The sequence below is a fragment of the Podarcis tiliguerta genome (assembly GCF_965153285.1).
Source record: "Podarcis tiliguerta genome assembly, chromosome: 1".
NCBI classification, from domain to species: Eukaryota; Metazoa; Chordata; class Lepidosauria; order Squamata; family Lacertidae; genus Podarcis; species Podarcis tiliguerta.
The window spans coordinates 97,349,915-97,370,968 of record NC_139534.1 but is presented as its reverse complement, the minus strand read 5'-3'; the positions used below and the strand labels follow the sequence as shown (position 1 = coordinate 97,370,968).

The window sequence follows — 21,054 nt, the reverse complement described above, 5'->3', positions numbered from 1 at the left end:
TCCTGCAGCCAGTCGGAAGCCATGGAAGCCCTGTAGGATGTTCGGATTCCAAAGAATGTTTGCAATCGGGAACACACACTTCCGGGTTTGCAACATTCGAGAGACAAAATGTCTGAGTACCAAGGCATTTGGGATCTAAGGTACTACTGTACCATTAGAAACAGCAGCAGACAAAATAGTATGTTAAAAGCCCAAGCACAGTGTGAAGACTAGGGAAAGGGCCAGGGAACCACAAATCAAAGGCATGTTGAAAGATTTTTTTCCCCAAAAAAAGCACCAAATGCTAACAGAGAAGAGGACCAATATAGATCTGCAAGGGGAGCGAGTTTCACAATCTTGGTGCCATCACTGAAATGACCCTGTCTTTCATATCCATTTGTCCAATGTCACACAAGGATGGGACCAAGGGTAGGGCTTCTGAATCTGACTAAGAGGGGAACTCATGAAAGGGCAAAAGTTTCCTAAGCTGACTTGCCCCTAAGCCATGTATGGTTTAAAAACTAAAATCAACACTTTGAGCTGAGCCCAGAAATGAATAATGTGCATTGATTATTGGGTCTTAGCCCAATTTTCACACCACAAAATGATAAAGGGTTCTTGTAGGAGAATTGATGCACCCATTTTTCATAAATATGACCAGCTTCATCCTCTAAGACAACGGACAATGCCTCCAATTTTCGGCCAACTCTGGCAGAAAATTAAAAAGTTAGAGACATTTTCTTTCCTTGGAAAATAAAATTTAAAGGTTCCCTGCACACACAAAAACCTATTGATGGATGTGGAGACTCAATCCACTCTGAAGGGGCTCCTTTGCCTGAAAATTTCACCCATTTATGCCGAAAGGAAAGGAAAATACGGCCATTTGTTATTCCTTATTACAGTGGACGCTCGGGTTGTGAACATGATCTGTGCGGGAGGCACGTTCACAACCCGGAGCATCCGCAACCCGCAGCGCTGCATCTGCGCATGTGTGGGTTGCGATTCAGCGCTTCTGTGCATGCGCAAAGCATGATTTAGTGCTTCTGCACATGTGCGAGCACTGAAACCCGGAAGTAACCTGTTCTGGTACTTCTGGGTTTTGGCATGTCCGTAACCCGAAAACGTGCAACCTGAAGCATCTGTAACCCGAGGTATGACTGTATAGTCATTGGGGACACAACAGAGCTTGGATTTAACAGATAAAATTTGAACCTGAATGGAATTGGAACACACAGCTGATCTGACACAAACTGAGCTGCTTCCAAACACTGCAGATACAAGGCAAATATTGTGGTTGCTGCACACGCCATACTACAGCTTGAATTCCATGGAAAATACCAAGCTGTGGAGCATGTGCATTTTATGCTGGCTTGGTCATGTCCACAGAATGGAAGATGGCAGGATCCCCAAGGATGTGCTCTACAAGAAGCTGGCTTTGGGCACCAGGCCCATTGGCAGACCAAATCTGTGTTACAAAGATGTCTGCAAATGTGACATGAAGACTGGCAACATCAGCCCTACCATGTGGAAATCCCTTGCAGATGTCTGCAGTGCCTGGAGACAGACAGTCAGATTGTGCATCCATGACAGTGACCAGAGGAGGAATGAGCACTGAGAGGAGCACAGAAAGAAGAAATGCCATGGTACACCTGCAAGAAGAAGAAGAAGAGTTTGGATTTGATATCCCGCTTTATCACTACCTGAAGTAGTCTCAAAGCGGCTAACATTCTCCTTTCCCTTCCTCTCCCACAACAAACACTCTGTGAGGTGAGTGAGGCTAAGAGACTTCAGAGAAGTGTGACTAGCCCAAGGTCACCCAGCAGCTGCATGTGGAGGAGCGGAGACGCGAACCCGGTTCACCAGATTACAAGTCTACCGCTCTTAACCACTACAGCACAATTAGACACCTTCAGCTGCCCCAGCTGCAACGAAACATCTCTCTCCCATATTGGTCTCTACAGCCACAACAGGTGCATTAATCCTCCAACAGTTTGACCTCACCCCTGAAGGCACGCTCTTCCACTGTCTCCCAAGACAGACCGATGGCAGCTGAGCAACTGATGCGTTTTGGCATTTACAGTTTTGGCATTTCTTTGGGAAGAGTGGCATATGCATATTTATAAATAAATGAATGCCGTAAATGAATTTTTGTCTGATCTGTATCCTAGTTGTGCACTGTTTTCCTAACGCAAACAATTCAATGGAACTGAAATAACCCACCACCTTTGGACCAGCCTGCCTAATCTCCATGTTGTCCAGCCACAGTATGTCAGTGTGTTTACTTAGTGCTGCTTATGGCTGCAGGGGGGCGGGGGGAATGGGAAGCTCGGAGCTGAGAGCACATTGAGAGCTGAGGAGCTGCTGCAAGCTTTGTCATTAGGTAGAAAATGCGGCATGACAGACGTTATCAGGCCTTCCAAGGAAAAGGCAGCCACAGTGCCGCAAATGTGCCTTAAGATTTCCCTTTCCCTTACCTTTCTCCTAGCAATGGACAGAATTCCCAGGGCAATGATTAAGTTAATGTGCTATGAATAACATAGCTGGAGAGAGGCTGCTGCTGAATAAGAATAAATACTTCATGCCAGATACATCAGAGAAATGTCCGGTCTGCTCCAACATTTCCCCACCTGTAGCAGCTTTGCAGAACAGAACCCCGTAGCTTTTCCAGCATTCTGCTCAATGGAGAACTTCAGTGGTTTACAGTTGGGAGAAAAGGCATCTGTAGTACTATAAAGGGAACAGTTTGAACACTCACACACACACACTGTATACATACAGCATACACATTATATAGTGTTGTGCACAGCCCAGTCTTAGGGTGGTGAGAAGCTTCGGCAGTGCAAGCACCTAGCAAGACTTCCATTTTCTTGGGATGAAGGTCAGTAGAGGCTGTTGTCTCTTTAGGAAATATGGCTTAATTTGCACATATAGACAACCTGAACATAGGATGGAGGAACTCCCAGCAGTCATTCTCCACAAAACTTGCCTTCCCATTAGGTTCCCAGGGAGATCCTCGAGCTATAGCTTTGGGTCCAGCACAGAGCAAAACAAACCTACGCATCTCCAGCATCAGCCGAAACTCTAGTCTCCTTGGTACAAAATTTCAGGTCAGGGAAGAACCCAATGATCCCCTCATCCCTCAGTTGCTTCTTTTGGGATTAAAAAAATTATCTCTGGCTCTTTTTTTGTGTGTATTGAAAGAACACTAAATGGCTGAAATTTGCTGACATTGGTTACTACTCTGCCAGTGACAATGTCCTAGGAGAACTACACCCTAAGTCTACTTCAGTGGAAATTTTACCATAAAAAGTGCACCAGGGATGTAATTTTACCCCCAGGTGTAACTTAGGGATGTGTAAATCAGTGTTCTTTCTCTCTCTCTCTCTCTCTCTCTCTCTCTCTCTCTCTCTCTCTCTCTTTATTTTTTGCATAAGTGGCCACCCAAGAAAACACCAGTATAATCCCAATGTAACCATGCAAACACAAAATTTCCAGATAATTGTGACATGACTGTTACTTAAAGCAAAACCAGAAAATATGGTGGAGATCCAGGATTGGATCTTTCATTTATTTAAATACTGTTATTAAAAGGAAAAAAGCTCTGGTGAGCCCACACCAGATTAAGACTGCAGTGCTAAGAAGGTCTTTGTCCACTGGGAGTAAAACACTTTCCCCACTGATAGCAGTATAGGTATGTGTCTGATAGGGTTAGATCCCCTCTCCTCCAACACTATGGCCCATAGTGTTTAAACTCTATCTAATACAGTATTTTAAAATTGCTATAACCCACCCTGTGGCCTTTTGATGAAGGGCAGGTAATTTATAAAATAACAATACTGTTGTTTGGGAAGAGGGAAATCCCCCCTAAACCCCCAAAAATAAATGAATCTATTATTCTAATCTAGATAATATACAATATTTGGCATATTGTAGGGGGAAATGCAGGCTGCAGCTGTCCTGGGTGTAGCCTATTCAACTGAGCCTGGATGGGCCAGTTGAATGTAAGTCATTATAAAACAATTGACAGTCCATAGCAGTTAAAGAGGAATCCCTCAGGTCTGTGCAAAACCGGTGACCAAGGTGATGGGGAGGGGTCTGAGGAAGGAGGTTTGGGTTTTAAAGCAAGGTGTGCTTTGGCAGAAGAGGAGGGGAACAAAGAGGAGTCCTCCATGAGCTGCTGGAGAGGCCAGAACACCATGCGTGGTCTGGAAGGACAGAACCATCTTGGCAGGCTGGCTGAAGACAGGCTTAGGAGAGATGCCTTGGACTCCAGTGCTGCACTGCTGTGGGAAACAGACCCCTCATGAGATGACCATGCTGTAAGATCTGGACTCCCTGCATCTAAATTCAGGTGTAAATATGCGAATAAATCATATTTCTTAAAGCTACGACAGCCCCTGCTAAGCCTTGATTCTCAATGGAAACATGAGCTCCTGGAACCCCCTGAAATCTTTATACTGCTCTGCAGAGGTTGGTATCCGACTTTTGCAACAACAACAGTAATAATTCCAAATTTCACACACACACCTGTGTTTTGCTAACATTTAAAGGTATAGTAGATCTGATTTCTGATCTCTGTAATCATCTCCAGTTCAGCCTCATCTCATTTCAATGGCCTCTCTGCCCCTAAGACTGATGGTGTCTCTAGGTGAAACTCTACTGATGGCTGCTAAGACATTTGTTGCTGTCCCTTGTAATCCCAACAGATTGTGAGTCTAACATGTGGAACAGGAGTGTGGCAACTGTGATTAAAAACAGTATATAAACTGTTGAAAAGCATAAAGAAATAGCCAGGCCTTTCACCACCTACTTTTGCTATTTTAATAGCACCCACAGTGGGGTGGAGAATTTCCTGGCCTGGTGCCAGACAGGAATAAGAACTGGGCTGTAAAAGCACCAATAACATTTTGTTTAAAATTGTAACTACTCCAGACATTTGCTTCAGCACATCCAAGCTTTACAGTTGTTTCTTTCAGGGTTTGGCGTAGGCTTGAGAAGGTAGGGGAGGGCAAGTTGTCAGAAGAGATTAGTGTTTTCCTTTGCTCTGTCTTGCCCAAAGAAAATAATTGATGGGTATTTGAAGGATTAAGAAATCAACCCAATTTATTATAAATAACAGAATTACATATTAACATAACAGAATTGGGTTTGCTGAGCAGTGCTTAAGCTTTCAATGCTTAGATTACGCTGAGCTTTACTGGGGGAGAAAATTTTCCAAATCTAGTGATTTAATGCAAAACAGATTGTCACTCCTGTCCTATATATTTTATTTACCCCGGGCTACTGCTTTTCAAATATTAGCATCAAATATTTATCTGTTCAAGTTTCAAAAGGAAAGCAAAAAATACATAGACAGATTGAATTAATAGGAAGAAGCTGAGCTTCTTGTTCCACCAAACAGGATCACTCTGGAGGACAATGATGTCTTGAACGCTAAGTCCCACAAATATATATATATATTACTAATCGGCTTTTGGATGTCCACACAAAAGAAAACAGCCTGAAGAGCATATTTAGGTTGCAAGTCCCAGATCATGTTTATTTATAAAGCAATAAATATTCAAAGAAGCACAAATAAATTGCACGGGTGTGTGTAAACAAACTGTACAATAACTGAACCAAGTTCAGGAAGGATTACTGGAAAAAAAGACTTCAAGAAGCATGTTGTCATCCTGAGTGGGAGATGAGTGGAGGGGGAGGGCAGGGAGATGCTTAGAAGCACTTGCGGTGGACAATTGATGGGCCAGCCTCATCATACTCCTGTTTGCTGATCCACATCTGCTGGAAAGTTGAAAGAGATGCTAAGATGGAACCACCTATCCAGACAGAGTACTTCCTCTCAGGAGGGGCAATGATCTAAAGAGAGGGAAAGAAGCAAGGTTCTCAGTTTCCAGACAATATAACTGCTTGCATCATTGTTTCTGCTGTCCCATAAGACATCGACACACAACGTTCATACACATTTTCAGATTTGGGTAAAGTTGAAATTACTCTGATTTTCAGTTTGGAACATGAAAGATGTGCTCACCTTGATTTTCATGGTGCTGGGAGCCAAAGCGGTAATTTCTTTCTGCATACGATCTGCAATACCAGGGTACATGGTGGTGCCACCTGACAGTACATTGTTCGCATACAGATCTTTACGTATGTCAATGTCACACTTCATGATGCTGTTGTAAGTAGTTTCATGAATACCAGCAGATTCCATGCCTTGGAAAGAAAAGAAAATGTGCAGTTGTTGAATGACGAAGGTAGAAGAGATTTTATGAAACACTATTCGTAAGCAGAAAGCTACAAAAGAGAACTGAAAATGCAAAAAGCCATTTTCTCATCAAGAATTTGCCATAAAATTGGGTAAAGTTTTTTTTAAAAAAACCTAATATCTGGGTTAATAAATACGGTATGAAAGGAAAGGAGGCAGGTGGGATAGTTTTTAATAAAATAATAATAATAATATAAAAGGTTCAGAATGTGGCATAATGCCAGTTATACCACAGAAATGTAGCTTGTTCAGAACTTCACAGGTGTCACTGTGTGACATTTGGCTATATATAGGGGCTGTGGAAACACAATCACTGTGTTCACAGAAATGGTTGTTTATTGTGTTGCACTGATTCGTTTTTACATTTCTCAAGGCAACTTTAGCACACCAAAGCTTTAAAGCAACGTTCCAGGGAATGTTAAGATTGTTTGCATGAACGAAAAAAAAGTGCTGTATGAACCGTTTTTGTGTCAGCATGTTAGATGGATATGCACAGCACATGTCCTCATAAATTTATACACAGCACAGTTTTTTTTAATGACTGGGCTAATTTGATTTGACATGATGCAATGTAAGACTGATAGCCCACATGGTGAGAACTTCAAGGCACAGTGGGTTATGCTAGCAATTGCATTTGAAAGTGGAGAAATGCAGAGCCTGTGTTTATGAAGGCGACAGATGATGAAGGTATGAGCAGAAGCTTAGCTGTGAGCATGGGGAGAAAATACATCAGAAGTAAGAATTTATGGGTTACGTTCCAATGTATTAGTTGACAGGTGGCTGCTTAAAGTCAACTGAAACTTGATCCTTAATGAAACGGCAGCTGACGAGCAGCTGCATTTAAACACACAAAACTTACACTATAAACACTTGCTGCATCCATCAGATTTATTTGGCAGAACAAGGGGAGATTACTATCTCAATCAAATCAAAGGTTGGTTTTAGGGAATAGGAATCTACCCCAGCCTTTCTGGAGCTTCAAGTTATCTTTGGAGCATTTACAGGGTGCAGTTCTCAGGCACTGCTCTAGTAGCATCTGCACCCATTTCAACGGATCTTATGTGGAGTTGTCCCTGCAAACTCTATTGAAGTGCAAGGAGCTAAAACCTCTGCAACACACCTTTGTCTAAGGTATATACCGTAAACCCTCAGAACTATGGCTCCAATAAAACTCACAAATGCAGTCAATCAAAACCACAATGCCAAGCTACTAACACACAGCCTTTCCTCAAGCATATTACTTTCCTTTATTTGAAACTCGTTGCTTTGATGTTACTAACATACTGGATCTGGCATAATCTGGAGTGCCATTCTATATTTAATAAATCATTGTTGCTGCTGTTGCTGCTGGCCACTGGAAGGGTCAACAATAAATTAGCCATGGATACAAGTTTCTGCAAGGCCAGAAGACCAGCTCTTTATTGCGTTCAAGATTCAATTGCCAAAGAAAAAATTATATTTGAGGAGCATTTATTGTGATTATTTTCTTTTGTTGAACATCGCAATGTGATTGGCACAGGACAATCACTCTGGTCTTTAAAGTAAATTATGTCGTGCCTTTGGCATTCATGCCTGTGACCCAGGCACATCTAATAGTCCATGGCAATAGACATTCGGCCCATAAAACTAGGGAGCTAGTCAGATATGTAGATATTCCTAATGGATGTCTCCTCACCCCTCCCCACCACCCCTAGTGTAATTAGTCATTTCGCTGATGGAGAGAAGCCTCACACGGCTGGATAATTTAATTTAATTAACTGAGAAGAATAACCAAGAGGATAAAGTTATTAGGCCTCAGACGCACATGTTTGTTGGACTAGATGCAGTAATTCTTCGGGATACACATGTCTCCTCCTCCCCCCACAAAAAGAGCAAACTCAACAAATGAGGATTTTTGCTGTGTGGTGAGAAAGTGTGCCAAAAAAAAGGAATGCAGCAGCAGCTGATAGCCAGTTCCAATGCTACATTTTACTCCTTTACAGTTTGCTAGACACTGTCTAAACAAAGCAATCCATCTCCTTAGACTTTGTTATCACCTGCTAAATATGATAAAGTCCCCCTAAACTGGTCCTTGGTCATCAACGAGGCTCACAGTGGTAATGGGATGCCATTCCACACAGACATAACTATGTGGTGGAGCCAATGTGGTGAAGTGGTTTCTGTCAGTCTAGGACCTGGAAAACCAGGGTTCAAATCCATACTCAGTCATGAAAGCTCACATGAACGCCAGTCATTGTCTCTCAGCCTAAACTACCACAATGGGTTGTTTTGAGGATAAAATGGAGAAGGGCAAAACCATGTATACTGCCATATTGATTGAGTACCTTGGATTAGGGGTGGACTTTGGTAATATGGCACCCTGAGTAAGGTCAATGCTACTTATTTTCACAATAATTCCTTTTGGTACAGAAATCCTCCTTTTAAGGAAGATACCATTTATTTCTTATGTAGAAGAGCAGGTCTATGGATAGTCAAGAGCAGGTGCCTATTATTTTTTGCGGCTATAAAGTATGTGTTGCATGTAACTTGTATATTATATACAGTGGTACCTCTGGTTACAAACTTAATTCGTTCTGGAGGTCCGCTCTTAACCTGAAACCGTTCTTAACCTGAGGTACCATTTTAGCCTCCCACTGCCGCCGCGCTGCCGCCACGCAATTTCTGCTCTTATCCTGAGGTAAAGTTCTTAACCTGAGGTACTACTTCCGGGTTAGCAGAGTCTGTAACCCAAAGTGTTTGTAACCCGAGGTACCACTGTAGATAGTGCACTAGTTGTTCTATAAGTGTGATATGCCATGTAATCAGTGAGATGCTTTCTTCCTTAACTGATCTTGTTGAGGGGGGGGCTAGTTTGTTACTAGAAGTTTTATTTCTATGATTGAATCTGGCCTAACCATCCCACTACCTTCCCCACCCCCCAATCGCCACACACACTTCCTTCCGTCAGGCACTTGTCAGTAGTAATGATCCTAAAATTTGTGAGGGATTCTGTAACATAGATGAGGTTTGCATGTGGCATGCTTCAGGACACTTACCAATGAAAGATGGTTGGAAGAGAGTTTCTGGGCAGCGGAAACGCTCGTTCCCAATTGTGATGACCTGGCCATCAGGCAACTCGTAGCTCTTCTCTAGAGAAGAGGAGGAGGCTGCAGTAGCCATTTCATTCTCAAAGTCCAGAGCAACGTAGCACAACTTCTCCTTAATGTCACGGACAATCTCACGTTCAGCTATAAAGGCAAAACCAGAAATTAATGGCAGAGAAGAGGAGACAAAGGCCAAGGAAAGGCAAGTGGGAACCAAGGTGAATGAAAGTGTGGGGGGGAAAGAAACCATCCCTTTCTCTGAGATGTTCCCTGCACTCAAACAGGAGTATAGAGATCTGTCACATTCTAGAGGTGCCTCCAGCATCACTCAATAAACTAGATGGGTTGAAGAATTGTAGGAGAAGCAGGATTTGTGCAAAAGCAAAGTCTTGCATGTTAAGAGGAGAAAATGGTACTGGGGGTGGCCCATGTGGAATCTGGCAAAAAGCACAGTTCCAGTCAGAGGATTAAAATATTTTTTGAAAAAATGCATTTTATATAACTTCGGCTATCATTGAATTTAATTCTACCGAGTTGCTATTTTCAAGTCTTCTAAAAGTGGTATGTGTTAGTGTAGAATGTAGCAGAACTCATGTTTTAAAAGAAAGTTAAGCAGAATATTTTTGCATTAAATGTACACATTTTATAATCAACATGTTTGGGGAGGGTTTTATAATAAGAGGAATTAGTTTCTGTGAACTAATTCCTCTTATTATAAAACCCTCCCCAAACATGTTGATTATAATTGTGGTGACAATGTAGGCAATGTACTTAGTTTGTTCAACATTTTGTTGCCGTGCTTGTGTGTATGTGTAGTCAAAATCTTCATGGACAGATAGAAATCTGTATTAAAACAAACCGTTGCTCCCCCCCACCAGCATTTCCAAGTGAGCCTGAATTGTGCTTACCAGTTGTCACAAAGGAATAACCACGTTCTGTTAGAATCTTCATGAGGTAGTCAGTCAGATCTCTGCCTGCCAGATCCAGGCGCATGATGGCATGAGGGAGAGCATAACCTTCATAGATTGGGACATTGTGCGTAACACCATCCCCGGAATCAAGGACAATACCTGTGAGATAGTAATGGCCAAGATTAGATAAGCCTCTATGCAAACAAACCTATAGCAATGTTTTCCGGAGCAATGGGGCCTTTCAACAAGCAATTTAGCAGGTCGGAAGAATTTGTATGCAAATAAAGACTCAAGTGGTATAACAAAAATGACTGAGGAGGAAGAGCTTTCTTATTTCAAATAGTTCTCAGCATCATGCCACAGACCATAATATTCAAGGCAAAGACTTCCTGAAATTCATCTTCAGCTTACCTTTTCTACCAGTAATGGTACTGTCTTCCATTATAACTATGATAAGATATTTATTTTTTAATACTGAGAGTATTTACTACAGATTGTTTTCCTCCCAGCATAGCGTGCCCATGCTGTATTCACAAAATGGTGTCATTTATCCCACAAAGCTGCTATGACATATAAAGGGCCAACAGCACCTGATCATCATCCATCTTGGCTAGGCAATGACCAGGTGAGAAGGAATCACATGATTGGCCTGCCTATATGGTAGGAGAGCCTTCTCTGAAGTGATAACCCCTTTATGGAATCATCTTCCCTTCTTTGTGTTTGTTTTGGCACCCGCTGAAGACCTTTCTGTTCACCCAGGCCAGGATTTTTAAATAACTTAATCTGGGGCTGAGTCCCTGTTTCTTAAAATCTGTTTTTTTTTAATTTTGGGAGTTTTGTTGTACTTATGTAGTTTGCTGTTGTCTTCCTTTTCAATGGCTTTATGTTTTACTTTGCATTCCAGTTGGCATTTTTTACTTGTATATTGTGAGCCACACAGAAAATTTCTTATTGTGGAGTGACATTCAAATAAATTAGAGAAATCATAAAGAAAAAATGGGAAGGCGCCAACTGCAGGAAAAGAAAGAACTTCCCAGGTGCTCCTAAATATGTTTATTGGGCCCTTTGGTCTCCAGCTCGGTTAGTCTCCAAGATGGCGCCAGGCCCTATGGGATTTGGGATACATATATTGATGCCATAATGTTTACAGGACACCACTTAGAATGGCTAAACCAGTGGGCTATTACCATGCCTGCAAAGGAAGAAAAAGTTGGGGGGCTCTAATGTACAATAGAGACTGAGCATTATTGTAGGAACTACAGCTTTTTGAGAATCTAGCTCAGGGTTGGGGAAGCTATGGCAACTCCGGATGTTGCTGCAGCTACAACTCCCATCATCCCTGATTACTGCCTGGTGTTGGTTGGGGCTGATCCTAGTTGTGCTCCAACTTCTGTGGAGTCGCATGTTCCCCATCCCCGATCCAAATTTAATGAAAAATACAAGGAGGGAGTGAAGTTGGTTGGCTTAGGTGTAGAGAGACTGCTAAGCCAAACAACCAGTTGTTTTTTACCTGTAGTACGTCCAGAAGCATAAAGGGATAGAACAGCTTGGATGGCCACATACATGGCAGGCACATTGAAGGTCTCAAACATGATTTGGGTCATCTTTTCACGGTTGGCTTTGGGGTTCAGAGGAGCCTCAGTGAGCAGGGTGGGATGTTCTTCAGGGGCAACACGCAGTTCATTATAGAAAGTATGGTGCCAGATTTTTTCCATGTCATCCCAGTTAGTGATAATGCCATGTTCAATAGGATATTTCAAGGTCAGGATACCCCTCTTGCTCTGAGCTTCATCACCCACATAGGAGTCTTTCTGGCCCATACCAACCATGACACCCTAGAGGGCAGAAGAGACAAGAAAACAATGCCAGGCATTGTGAGACAGTGTAGCTTAAACGACAAAATGATTGACTTCAGTGTGAAACAAGCGGAGGAAAGTTGATGAAAGATGGTGTCAACAACTCATCATTTAATTCATATTATTAAAAGGTCATTTTCGTCTTTCGCTTGGTTATGGAACAGGTATAAAATGTGGGTGAATGAGAGCTAATATATAAAATGCATTTCGGGTGCGTTTGCATCATCTGTCATTCAGTAAGAGTTTACTAGTTTGTTCCAGCACTAACTGTCACAGTAAAAAAAAAAAAAAACCTTCTCTAGTTTCCTCACTGGTGGCACAACATGTGGACATTACTCCTGTACAATATTTCCATGTACTTCCCAAGATTAAGTATGGTAATTGATGGTTGGTTACCGTTGAAGTAAACTACATCTGTTTGGCAAATGCAGCATCAGAAATTTAAGGAACAGCGTTAAAGCATTTTGAAGTTATACTGATGGCATGCTTAAAGTTCTTTCACTTGAACTGGATAGCTGGGTCTGGGTCATGCCTGTTTTTCATTGCGTCCATGAACCTGAATGGGCCAGCATAGTTCAACACATCACATTTATTAGCAAATACATCCAATGTTATGTTCCAGAAATCATGCCAAGTTAAAGTTTAAAAAGTTAAAGGTGATCTCTTTCTATGGTTACGGGGAAAGTGGATTTTTTAAGACTTTTATAAAATTTGCAGATCAAGAGTAGCCCTTCAGAGGACGATGGACTACAACTCCCAAAATCCCCATTCAGCATTGCCAGTAGCCAGGGATAATGGGATCTGTAGTTCAACAACGTTGGGTGAGTATGGAATAAGGATTGGCACTGCTACTACTTATTTGAGGAGACCCAAAAGTCATGTAGGTGTGAGATTGTTGCCAATCAACATACAAAACTTTAAAACTATTTTTCAACGGAAAGTGAATAAGAGAAAGTCACAGTCTGGGAGGTAACACAAAAAGGAAAGTAAGCAAAGGAATAAGATACAAGTGAGAAGTAAATACAGGATAGAAAAGGAGAGAAATGGAGCAGAGGATTAAAAGCAAAAGAAGCAATAGAATGGAAGTTTAAGGGGCCATGGAGTAGTAAGAGGACATGAACATTATTGTTCAAGTCTCTGGGTGATATGGAAAAAGTCACTATTTCTGATCGTAGTCCATCTGACAAGTCTGTTGTGAGATATGGAATAACCCCATTGACATTGACCTAAATTCCTTGGAAGGTGATTGGAATGCAAGTGAGGAAAATAGGATTCTAGAAGCAGGGCATGCAAAGTTGCTTTGCAGCTGCAAACTACTGGGAGAGAAGGTTACTATTAATGAGCATTTATATAAGGTGCCAACTGTACATTGTAGGTCCTACAACATGCGGCACTGTGGAAGTGGCACTGTGCCAAACGGGAAGGTTTAGTTATGTGCAGCAACTATGTACAAGACAGAAACGGGGAAGACCGATTTATATTAGTTTTCAAATCACTTCCAGTTTAAAAAGTTGGAACTCGCCAATGGGGAAGAGGAATAGAAGATCAAAGCAAAGGGGGGGGGAGGAATTGAAGTGTTACTAGCAAGTAAATGAAGACGGAGCGGGGATTGGAATGTCAAAAACTGGAACATGAATTCAATCAATCTATTGCGGTCAATGACCAAGTACTGTAGAAAACGAGTTTGAGGAGCGTTGTGTCTCTTTATGCCCAATGCTACAAGTTTATGATTTGTGGAGGCACACAAACTGATCTGCCAAACAGATAAGAAGAGAAAAGTTTGCGGCGGTGGGGATGGGGAGATTCACTGCAGCAAGCTGAAGAAGAGAAAGTTAGAGAAGCGAGGATTGCTGAGGGAGAGGAAAATCTGGAGAGGGAAAGATCGGAGTATACAGTGGAGCTAGGACGGGTTTTAAAGGAAAAGGAAAAAAGGACGCGTGTTCGCGTACACTGCACATGTATGCATTAGTTTGACAGTCCCCCGGGCAAGTCAGAGGAAAAGACTGGTCTCTCCTTGTTCTTGGGTGTCGTCGGGGGTGGAAAGTTTACCTGGTGCCTGGGGCGGCCGACGATGGAAGGGAAGACGGCGCGAGGGGCATCGTCTCCGGCGAAGCCTGCCTTGACCAAGCCCGATCCATTGTCGCACACGAGGGCGGTGGTCTCCTCGTCGTCACACATCTCGGGAAGGAATCAGGGAGCTGAAAGACACAAGATCGGCAAGTAGGGCGCGTCGTCCGGGCCGGGGGGCCAGACCGAAAGCGGCGGCGGCAGCGCTAAGCAGAGAGCCCCCGAGGCTGGGTCGCTTCTCCCCTCCCGATCTCAAAAGACCCTTCACGTCTAAGCACAAAGAGACAAAACACACAACAACAAACTCCACCCAGCCGAAAGTTCCAGGCTCCAGGCAACGGGCTCCCTTCCCCACATGCCACCCCTGATATTCCTTGGCTGCGCTCCTCTAATTCATCCGGCGGGGCTCCAGTTACAACAGGTCAGAATGCCTTCGCGCCACGGGAGACACGACTGTAGTTGGCGCGGTCTACACATTGCTTAAGCAGGTGCCGTGTTTGTATCGCTTTAGGGATTTAGCCCGCTCGAATTCAACAGCGCCCGCCTCAAGCAATTTGTGGATCGCAGCGCTCTCTTATTTTCTTGTATTGCCCTGTCTCCAAACTCGGGACCCTCATATTGAACGCAAATTTGGAATCCCAGTAAGGTTTTTTTTGGGGGGTGTCAGTACTTTCAAAAGTCGTTATTTCTTGGGATTCCCCTCCCCGCAACTGTACAAGTGGAGAGGGTGAAATGTAAAGTTAGAAATAGCGCTAATGTGGCGGCTAAGAGAGCAAACCCAACATTTCTTTGTTATGTCTCGGGCAGCGTGCTGCAAGCAAAACAAAACCACCGGTGAATTTTCCGAGGGAGACCAAATAGCCCAATCCTACACAGTTAACTCTGAGAGTAGTTGAACTTAAACCTGTTACTCTCTAGCCATCTCTTCCGCGCGCGCAAGCCGCGCAGCGCACCCCAAAGGCGATCCACAATCCGGATGGGAAGAGTAAATTTAAACCGATCTTGCCTGGCGCTTCATTGGCTGAAACAGCGCGATCCTAACCGTAAGTAAGTCCTATTGAATGGGGCTTACCCCCAGGCAAAACGGGGCTAGGATCGCAGCGCGAAGCTGCAAGCGCGCACAGCCCCATCGAACAAAGTGTGGCTTGCTTCCAGGTAGATCTGTGCGCAGGGTTGCGCAGCGGATCCAATTCAATGCTTCGTAGCCCACCCAACCTCTCTGGATCGCACAGTCGCGCAAACACACGTCCCGTCGAAGGCAACCGAGGTGCTTGGCAGGGAGGCTGCCCTGAGGATGCCCAGCGCGGCTCCTGCCTTGCCGCATCCAGGCTTAGACGGCCGGGCTTGGTCAGCTGCGCTACTCACCAGCTCAACACTTAGAACTGCGCGGGGGTCCTGAGCACCAGGCTGGGTCCCGACTCGCAGGGAGCGCCACCCATTTATACTCGGCGGAGTGGCGGTGTCACTCTCCGGCTCCTGAGGGACCGGCCAGGCACCTTGTCCTTATTTGGTCGCCTTCACGCCATTGAGGAGCAGCGAGGCCATTAATGGAGTAGGGAAGGCAAAAGTCACAGCCCGGGCGAAACACTCGGGGCCCCACAGCCCATGTAAGGTAAGCCGAGGGGGTTTGTAGTCCAGCTGCTAAGGGGGATGGCCAAATAGGGAACCCTTTGGAAGGGGAGGGGAGCGAGTCTGTGTGTATGTGGGTGGGTGGGGGGTGGGGGGGGAGACTCATGCCAACCCACTTCTGGAGGCAAGTTAAAACACATATGCCTCCTCAATGAATGGAAATGGCTTTCTCCATCTTGGTGCGCTTAAAGAATCTCAAAGCTGTGGAAAGATCAATGAATTAAGCTCTCGCTGCCACAGTGTCTGGCATGTGTCACTGCAGAGGGTGGGGGTGTCGGCAACTAGACAGCGGAGGGAGAAGCTTTCAAAGGGCAGGGATGGATTCCTTCAGCAAGATGCGAGGAGCTTCCCCTCCCCCACCCCAGGCCCCATGGCCTTCTGTGCGTGTTCAGAGACCACCCCACCCTATAAGGGGTTGTTAATCTATAACATTCCTTAAGCAGAAAAGAGGTTTCACCAAAATCAATTTCTGCACTTGGGGTGATCAGCCGACGAGAGAATGTTTCAAACTGTCTATTAGACTGTTTGCACTGTTTTCAGAATGCTTTGGGGAAAGTTTTATTATTTATGTTTTTGCTGCCTTGCGTTCCTTTGTAAGGAAGGGTGGGGTAGAAATTGAAGAAATACCTATAAGGAATGAATAAGTGGGTTCTGCAGCTGAATGTTTTCAGCATTTCCATTTCTCTGAGATCATTCAGTTCTGTTCCCACTCTACTTTCTGTCATTGTCCCCAGCCAGCCCCCAAACAGCCAACCAGTACCCCATGCAGGGCTGCCTTAAGCATATGCGGCGCCGGGGTGCAAAGATCTGCCTGGTGCCCCCCCCCCCAGGTTGCCCAGTCCCAGGTGCACAGGAGGGTGGAGTTGGCCGGCCGCCTCATCGTCTCACTGGCTTGGTCGCCCCCGAATTCGCAGCGCAGAGCCTCCCACAGCAGGTGAGCCTGCCACGGCACTCCAACCGACGGATGGGCTCTTCCCCAGACTTAACTCCTGGGCCCGGGACTCTCGGCCTGGCGCCCCTGAGACCCCAGCCCCTGGGTGCCCCGCACCTCTGGTGCCTATGGGTAAGACGGCCCTGACCCCATGGCCACTGAGCAAGGTTTGTTCCCATTGGGCTGTTTTCAGGGTTCCCTCTGCCTTTGGGTCCCCCCAAAAAAGCACTTTTATTTGTACATTTGCAAACTTTGGGGATTCCCCCAGCCCTGCTAGCTACATAAGGAATGACCCTCACATCCTGAAGATTTGAAACATATTGACCCATTAACAAAATGTTAAATAAGTGCAACTGAGTATTTTATTTTGATTTTGAATTGTAAACTGTCCTGTGATCCTTGGATGAAGGGTGGTATAGAAATTCTATTAATAAAAAAGTAAATAAAAAGTGATGAATCGCAAGTGGCTAAAATGCAGGTGAGTTATTTCCACGACCATCTGTGTTCCATTGCTATTAAATATTTTCGTGTCAGTGCGACATTTCACTTCATGGTGCTGGGCATTCCTGGCATTGTGGCAATGACCCACCCAGTGAAGGGATTTTGTGACATCATGCAGTGGCCATTAGAGCCAATGGTAAGTACATATTTGAGAGCTGATGTAGAGCCATGGCTTTTTAGTGCATGGGCCATTGGTTGAAAAGCCCCTGCTTGAAACTTTAGGTCAGCCACAGATCCAGAGGCTGGCTTTGTGCAAACTAGGATGTCTCAGATCCAGGTCTGTAATAGGGGAGTGGTCATCATATCGCTTTACCTTGTTATAAAGTTGATGAGGATGATGATTAGGGTGGTTAATGGAGTAAAAGACTTCATTGGCTTCTTATCTAGACCAATTTCCTATTCAGCGATCACATCCATACAGGAAGCTGCATGTAGTTTGTCAAATGGGACAGATGAAGGCATGAATTGATAACATTAATTGAAAGTTTTGTCATGCCAGAGTAGAGTTCCATACAGGAAATTCTGTCTTATATGCAGCAGCTCTTGGAGCTAGGAAGTCCATAATCTAAGCCACAAGCTCATTCATCATAACTTTGCAATGTGTACAAGGAATTCATGAGGAAGGGAGAACAGAACTGTTTCACTAGCTTGGTCCACAATGTCATGTGCTCCTTGGTGCTGCCTCTGACCTTCATGCACAGAGTGAAAGATCTGAAAAGTGGTGTGGACATAGGTGATTTTTTCCAGACCTGTGAAAAGGTCATCAGGGTGGCATATGATGTCAGAGGTGGTGCCAGTAGCATGGCCAGAGTCCCCTCTTATCCATCTGCTTATTATGCACACAGAGAGAAGGGCTCAGCAAAATCATAATGTATTTGGACTGTGAGTCCCTTGGGGACAGAAGTGTCCACATTTGGAGAAACTGCTATAAGCTGCTCTGAACCCAGGGGACAGAACAGGAGATACATCTAATAAATTTTTAAAAATGTATTGCTAGATTTCAGAAATTTACACAGGACGTTTTCAACAGTACCATCCACATCAAATAACCTTTCATGGGGTTCTTTTAAAAAGAAAGAAAGAAAGAAAGAAAGAAAGAAAGAAAGAAAGAAAGAGAAACTGTGTTTTGGAACTCATCAATTTCTTTCTTTTTCCTCTTTCTTTCATAGCCTGCTCTTATTCAGTAACAGCAGGTGAGCAGGCTGATTACTGAGACTGTCATGAAAAAGTACCTAACTAAGAGAGAAAGCAGCATATGTTTCTGACACAGAGTGCACTAGAAGTGTCTTTAAGCTTTGATAAACATGGGAAGAAAAATGCTTGCCTCCTGTAATTTGGCAAATAGGCAAGATGTGTGTGGCGGGGGCATGTTTCTGATGGATTGCATTAGCACATGTTCATTTAACCTTCCAGTTTTTGTCCTTTTTTGTGCACGTTTGATTGTTACTGCATAGTAATGCACACAAGGAAGATGAAACAGCTTGAACCACAAACAAACAAACAAACAAACAAACCAACCAAAAAGCGAGCTCTGGTATTAATGAAATGTGGCAGTTGCTTCCCTGCTCAGTTGTTGAAACATCTAGATTCATAATTTGCTCCAGCGGTGGAATCTCAAAGATTCATCCCAACAATTTAAGGATTTTTTTGTTGTTCTTTAGTTAAAAATAGAAAGACCGGAGAGGCAGTTGTTGAGTGGGCTTCGCTTGGTATGCAATGGCCCAGATTGTCAATGTGTATCCTAGAGGAACTTCATTATATGGCAGAGTACAATGTCCTTTGGGAACTCAGACTTTAAATTATCCAGACATGTGCATGTCTATGTGAGATATTTGGAAAGCAAGCATCAGGAAGGGGGAGAGGAGGACTCTGCTAGCTACTTCTAATTAAAGGTGTATGCCGCAATGCACTTGTATTTTGCTGTTTTATCAGCATTTCCCACACAAAAATCTTATGTACACACCAGATGTTGCAAAGCGGTGTGTGCTGTCATAAAAGAAATTACAAAACTTGCAGCTTTTTCAGATTATTTTCTCTGAAATACAATCTTACTGCGAACATTAACAGCATTGTTTTTGGTGTAACCAAATAGAGGAATTAGGTGTTCTTTGACCTTATAACAGATGAAACACTGGGTGTGTAAATAGTCAATGAGGAATTTAGCTCAGGATGCTAATCCTCCTTTGGTTTTCTCCTCAGCCTATCCTCAGTGTTGTAGCTAATAACAATTTGCAAAGTATTAGAGAAGTTGTAACGAAAACCCAAGCATACTGGCTTCCCCTCAGAACAGAATTGTATGGAGAAATGTATTCAGTCTCTAGAAATATATAGATACCAAGCTTCCTCTCACCCCACAGAATATAAGCAGTGGAGTCTTTCCACAGCACACAAAGGCATTTCTGTGGGTGTGTTATGGATGGAGATGGTGAATTTGAACGTCTAAAGCCATCACAGTGTATTGCTCTGCAGCTGACAAATCAGTGAGTTTTAGTCTGTCCAAGTTTAATTTGCTTTACTGAAAGAACTGCAGAAATCAAAACTATCCATTTATTACCTTCAAACTCTTGGAAGTATCCACTTATTGAAACATTCATTATAAAAACTCTGTTGAGTAGAATGGTAAGTTAATGTGTGTAAATAAAAAAATGGCACCTGCCCCATTATAGCCTTTCCCAAAGGACCCAAATAAAACTCATTCCTATGGCCAAAATCCTACTGCTTCCTGCCTTAAAGTGATGTTACAGTGGCTGGTGAACAGGAAACAAACAAACAAACAAACAAACAAACAAAAACATTACTTGAGGGTTATATAATGTTGGGATCAAAAAGGCACTGGAAGAGTCAGGTTTTTCAACTACGTTGTTGCATAGTTCCTCTAACACAACAGGGCTTTCCCCCATTTCCTCTCCTTAGCACCCCCAGGGCCCCCCTAAATTTGCTCTGGAGGGTTGGGAAAAACCCAGAAAACATTTAGGGGGCATGCAAGGAGAGGAGAAAGTCCTGTCGTGCAAGCAGATCTTGTTCCCCTCGAGCAGACCCCATTTAGTGCTACATTGAATTCCACCCTTTGTTTTCAAAAATACCAGATCAGCCCTTGCCAATTCAGCACAGAAGAAGTTAACCTGATCAAAAGGAGGTGAATGATTAGAGATTGGAATGGCCTGGAACATCTCCCAAAAGAGCTGCTAGGCATTTGTAACTAAAGTGTACAACTAATGTACAGCTTCCCTTCTTCCTGTGAGTTCTGAAGTGACAGATATCCACAAAGACAGCTGTTTTATTTATGGAGCCATAGGGCCTCAGGTGCTACCAGAAGCAAATCTTCTGTTCCATGGGAAATGCAGAAAAGCTGACGGCATACATATTCAAACCAACTGCTTTGACATGTCTGTATTCAAGAGTACATGATGAGGTCATGGGGTTTTGTCTATAAGGGACACTTTGGGGCATTTCCACTTGGATATCAGTATGAGAGTGTTGTATTGTCCATATTGGATAAAGCAGCCACATGTCATGCCCAAAAGTTCTCCAGGGCCTAACAAATCCAGCCCCCTTTTCCTGACACCTTCTACATGTTGAGGCCCCATAGCTCTGCATTAGTTCAGCTAATCACCTGGCACAGATAGCATTTCTAAGAAAGCTATCTTGGGGGTTCTGACTTTCAACTTCCTACCTAGCCACCTAAATTTTGTTTCCAGGACTGTATAGCTAACTTACCCTGCCCTGTCATTGCTAATGTACACCTTGACTGTTGACTACTGCTCGGCCTACCTTGATGGAGCATGGCATCTTGAACCTTCACATCAAGCAGGCAAGTCAGCAATGCAGTTTACAT

General features: G+C 43.7%; 1 protein-coding gene across 2 annotated transcripts; it reads right to left on the bottom strand.

Moving 5' to 3' along the window:
• Window positions 1–5,491: 5,491 nt before the first annotated feature.
• ACTC1 (actin alpha cardiac muscle 1) lies at window positions 5,492–15,662 on the bottom strand. Of its 2 annotated transcripts, none has more exons than XM_083453171.1 (7): window positions 15,524–15,662; window positions 14,141–14,289; window positions 11,746–12,070; window positions 10,233–10,394; window positions 9,277–9,468; window positions 6,008–6,189; window positions 5,492–5,835 (listed from the first exon to the last, which is right to left on the bottom strand). In XM_083453171.1, the coding sequence occupies exons 2-7, from the start codon at window positions 14,267–14,269 to the stop codon at window positions 5,692–5,694; spliced, it is 1,134 nt and encodes a 377-aa protein (XP_083309297.1). In that variant the 5' UTR covers window positions 14,270–14,289; window positions 15,524–15,662; the 3' UTR covers window positions 5,492–5,691. The 2 variants fall into 2 exon arrangements, with proteins under 2 accessions (XP_083309297.1, XP_083309298.1); XM_083453172.1 differs by having other exon boundaries at window positions 15,231–15,569.
• Window positions 15,663–21,054: the final 5,392 nt, after the last annotated feature.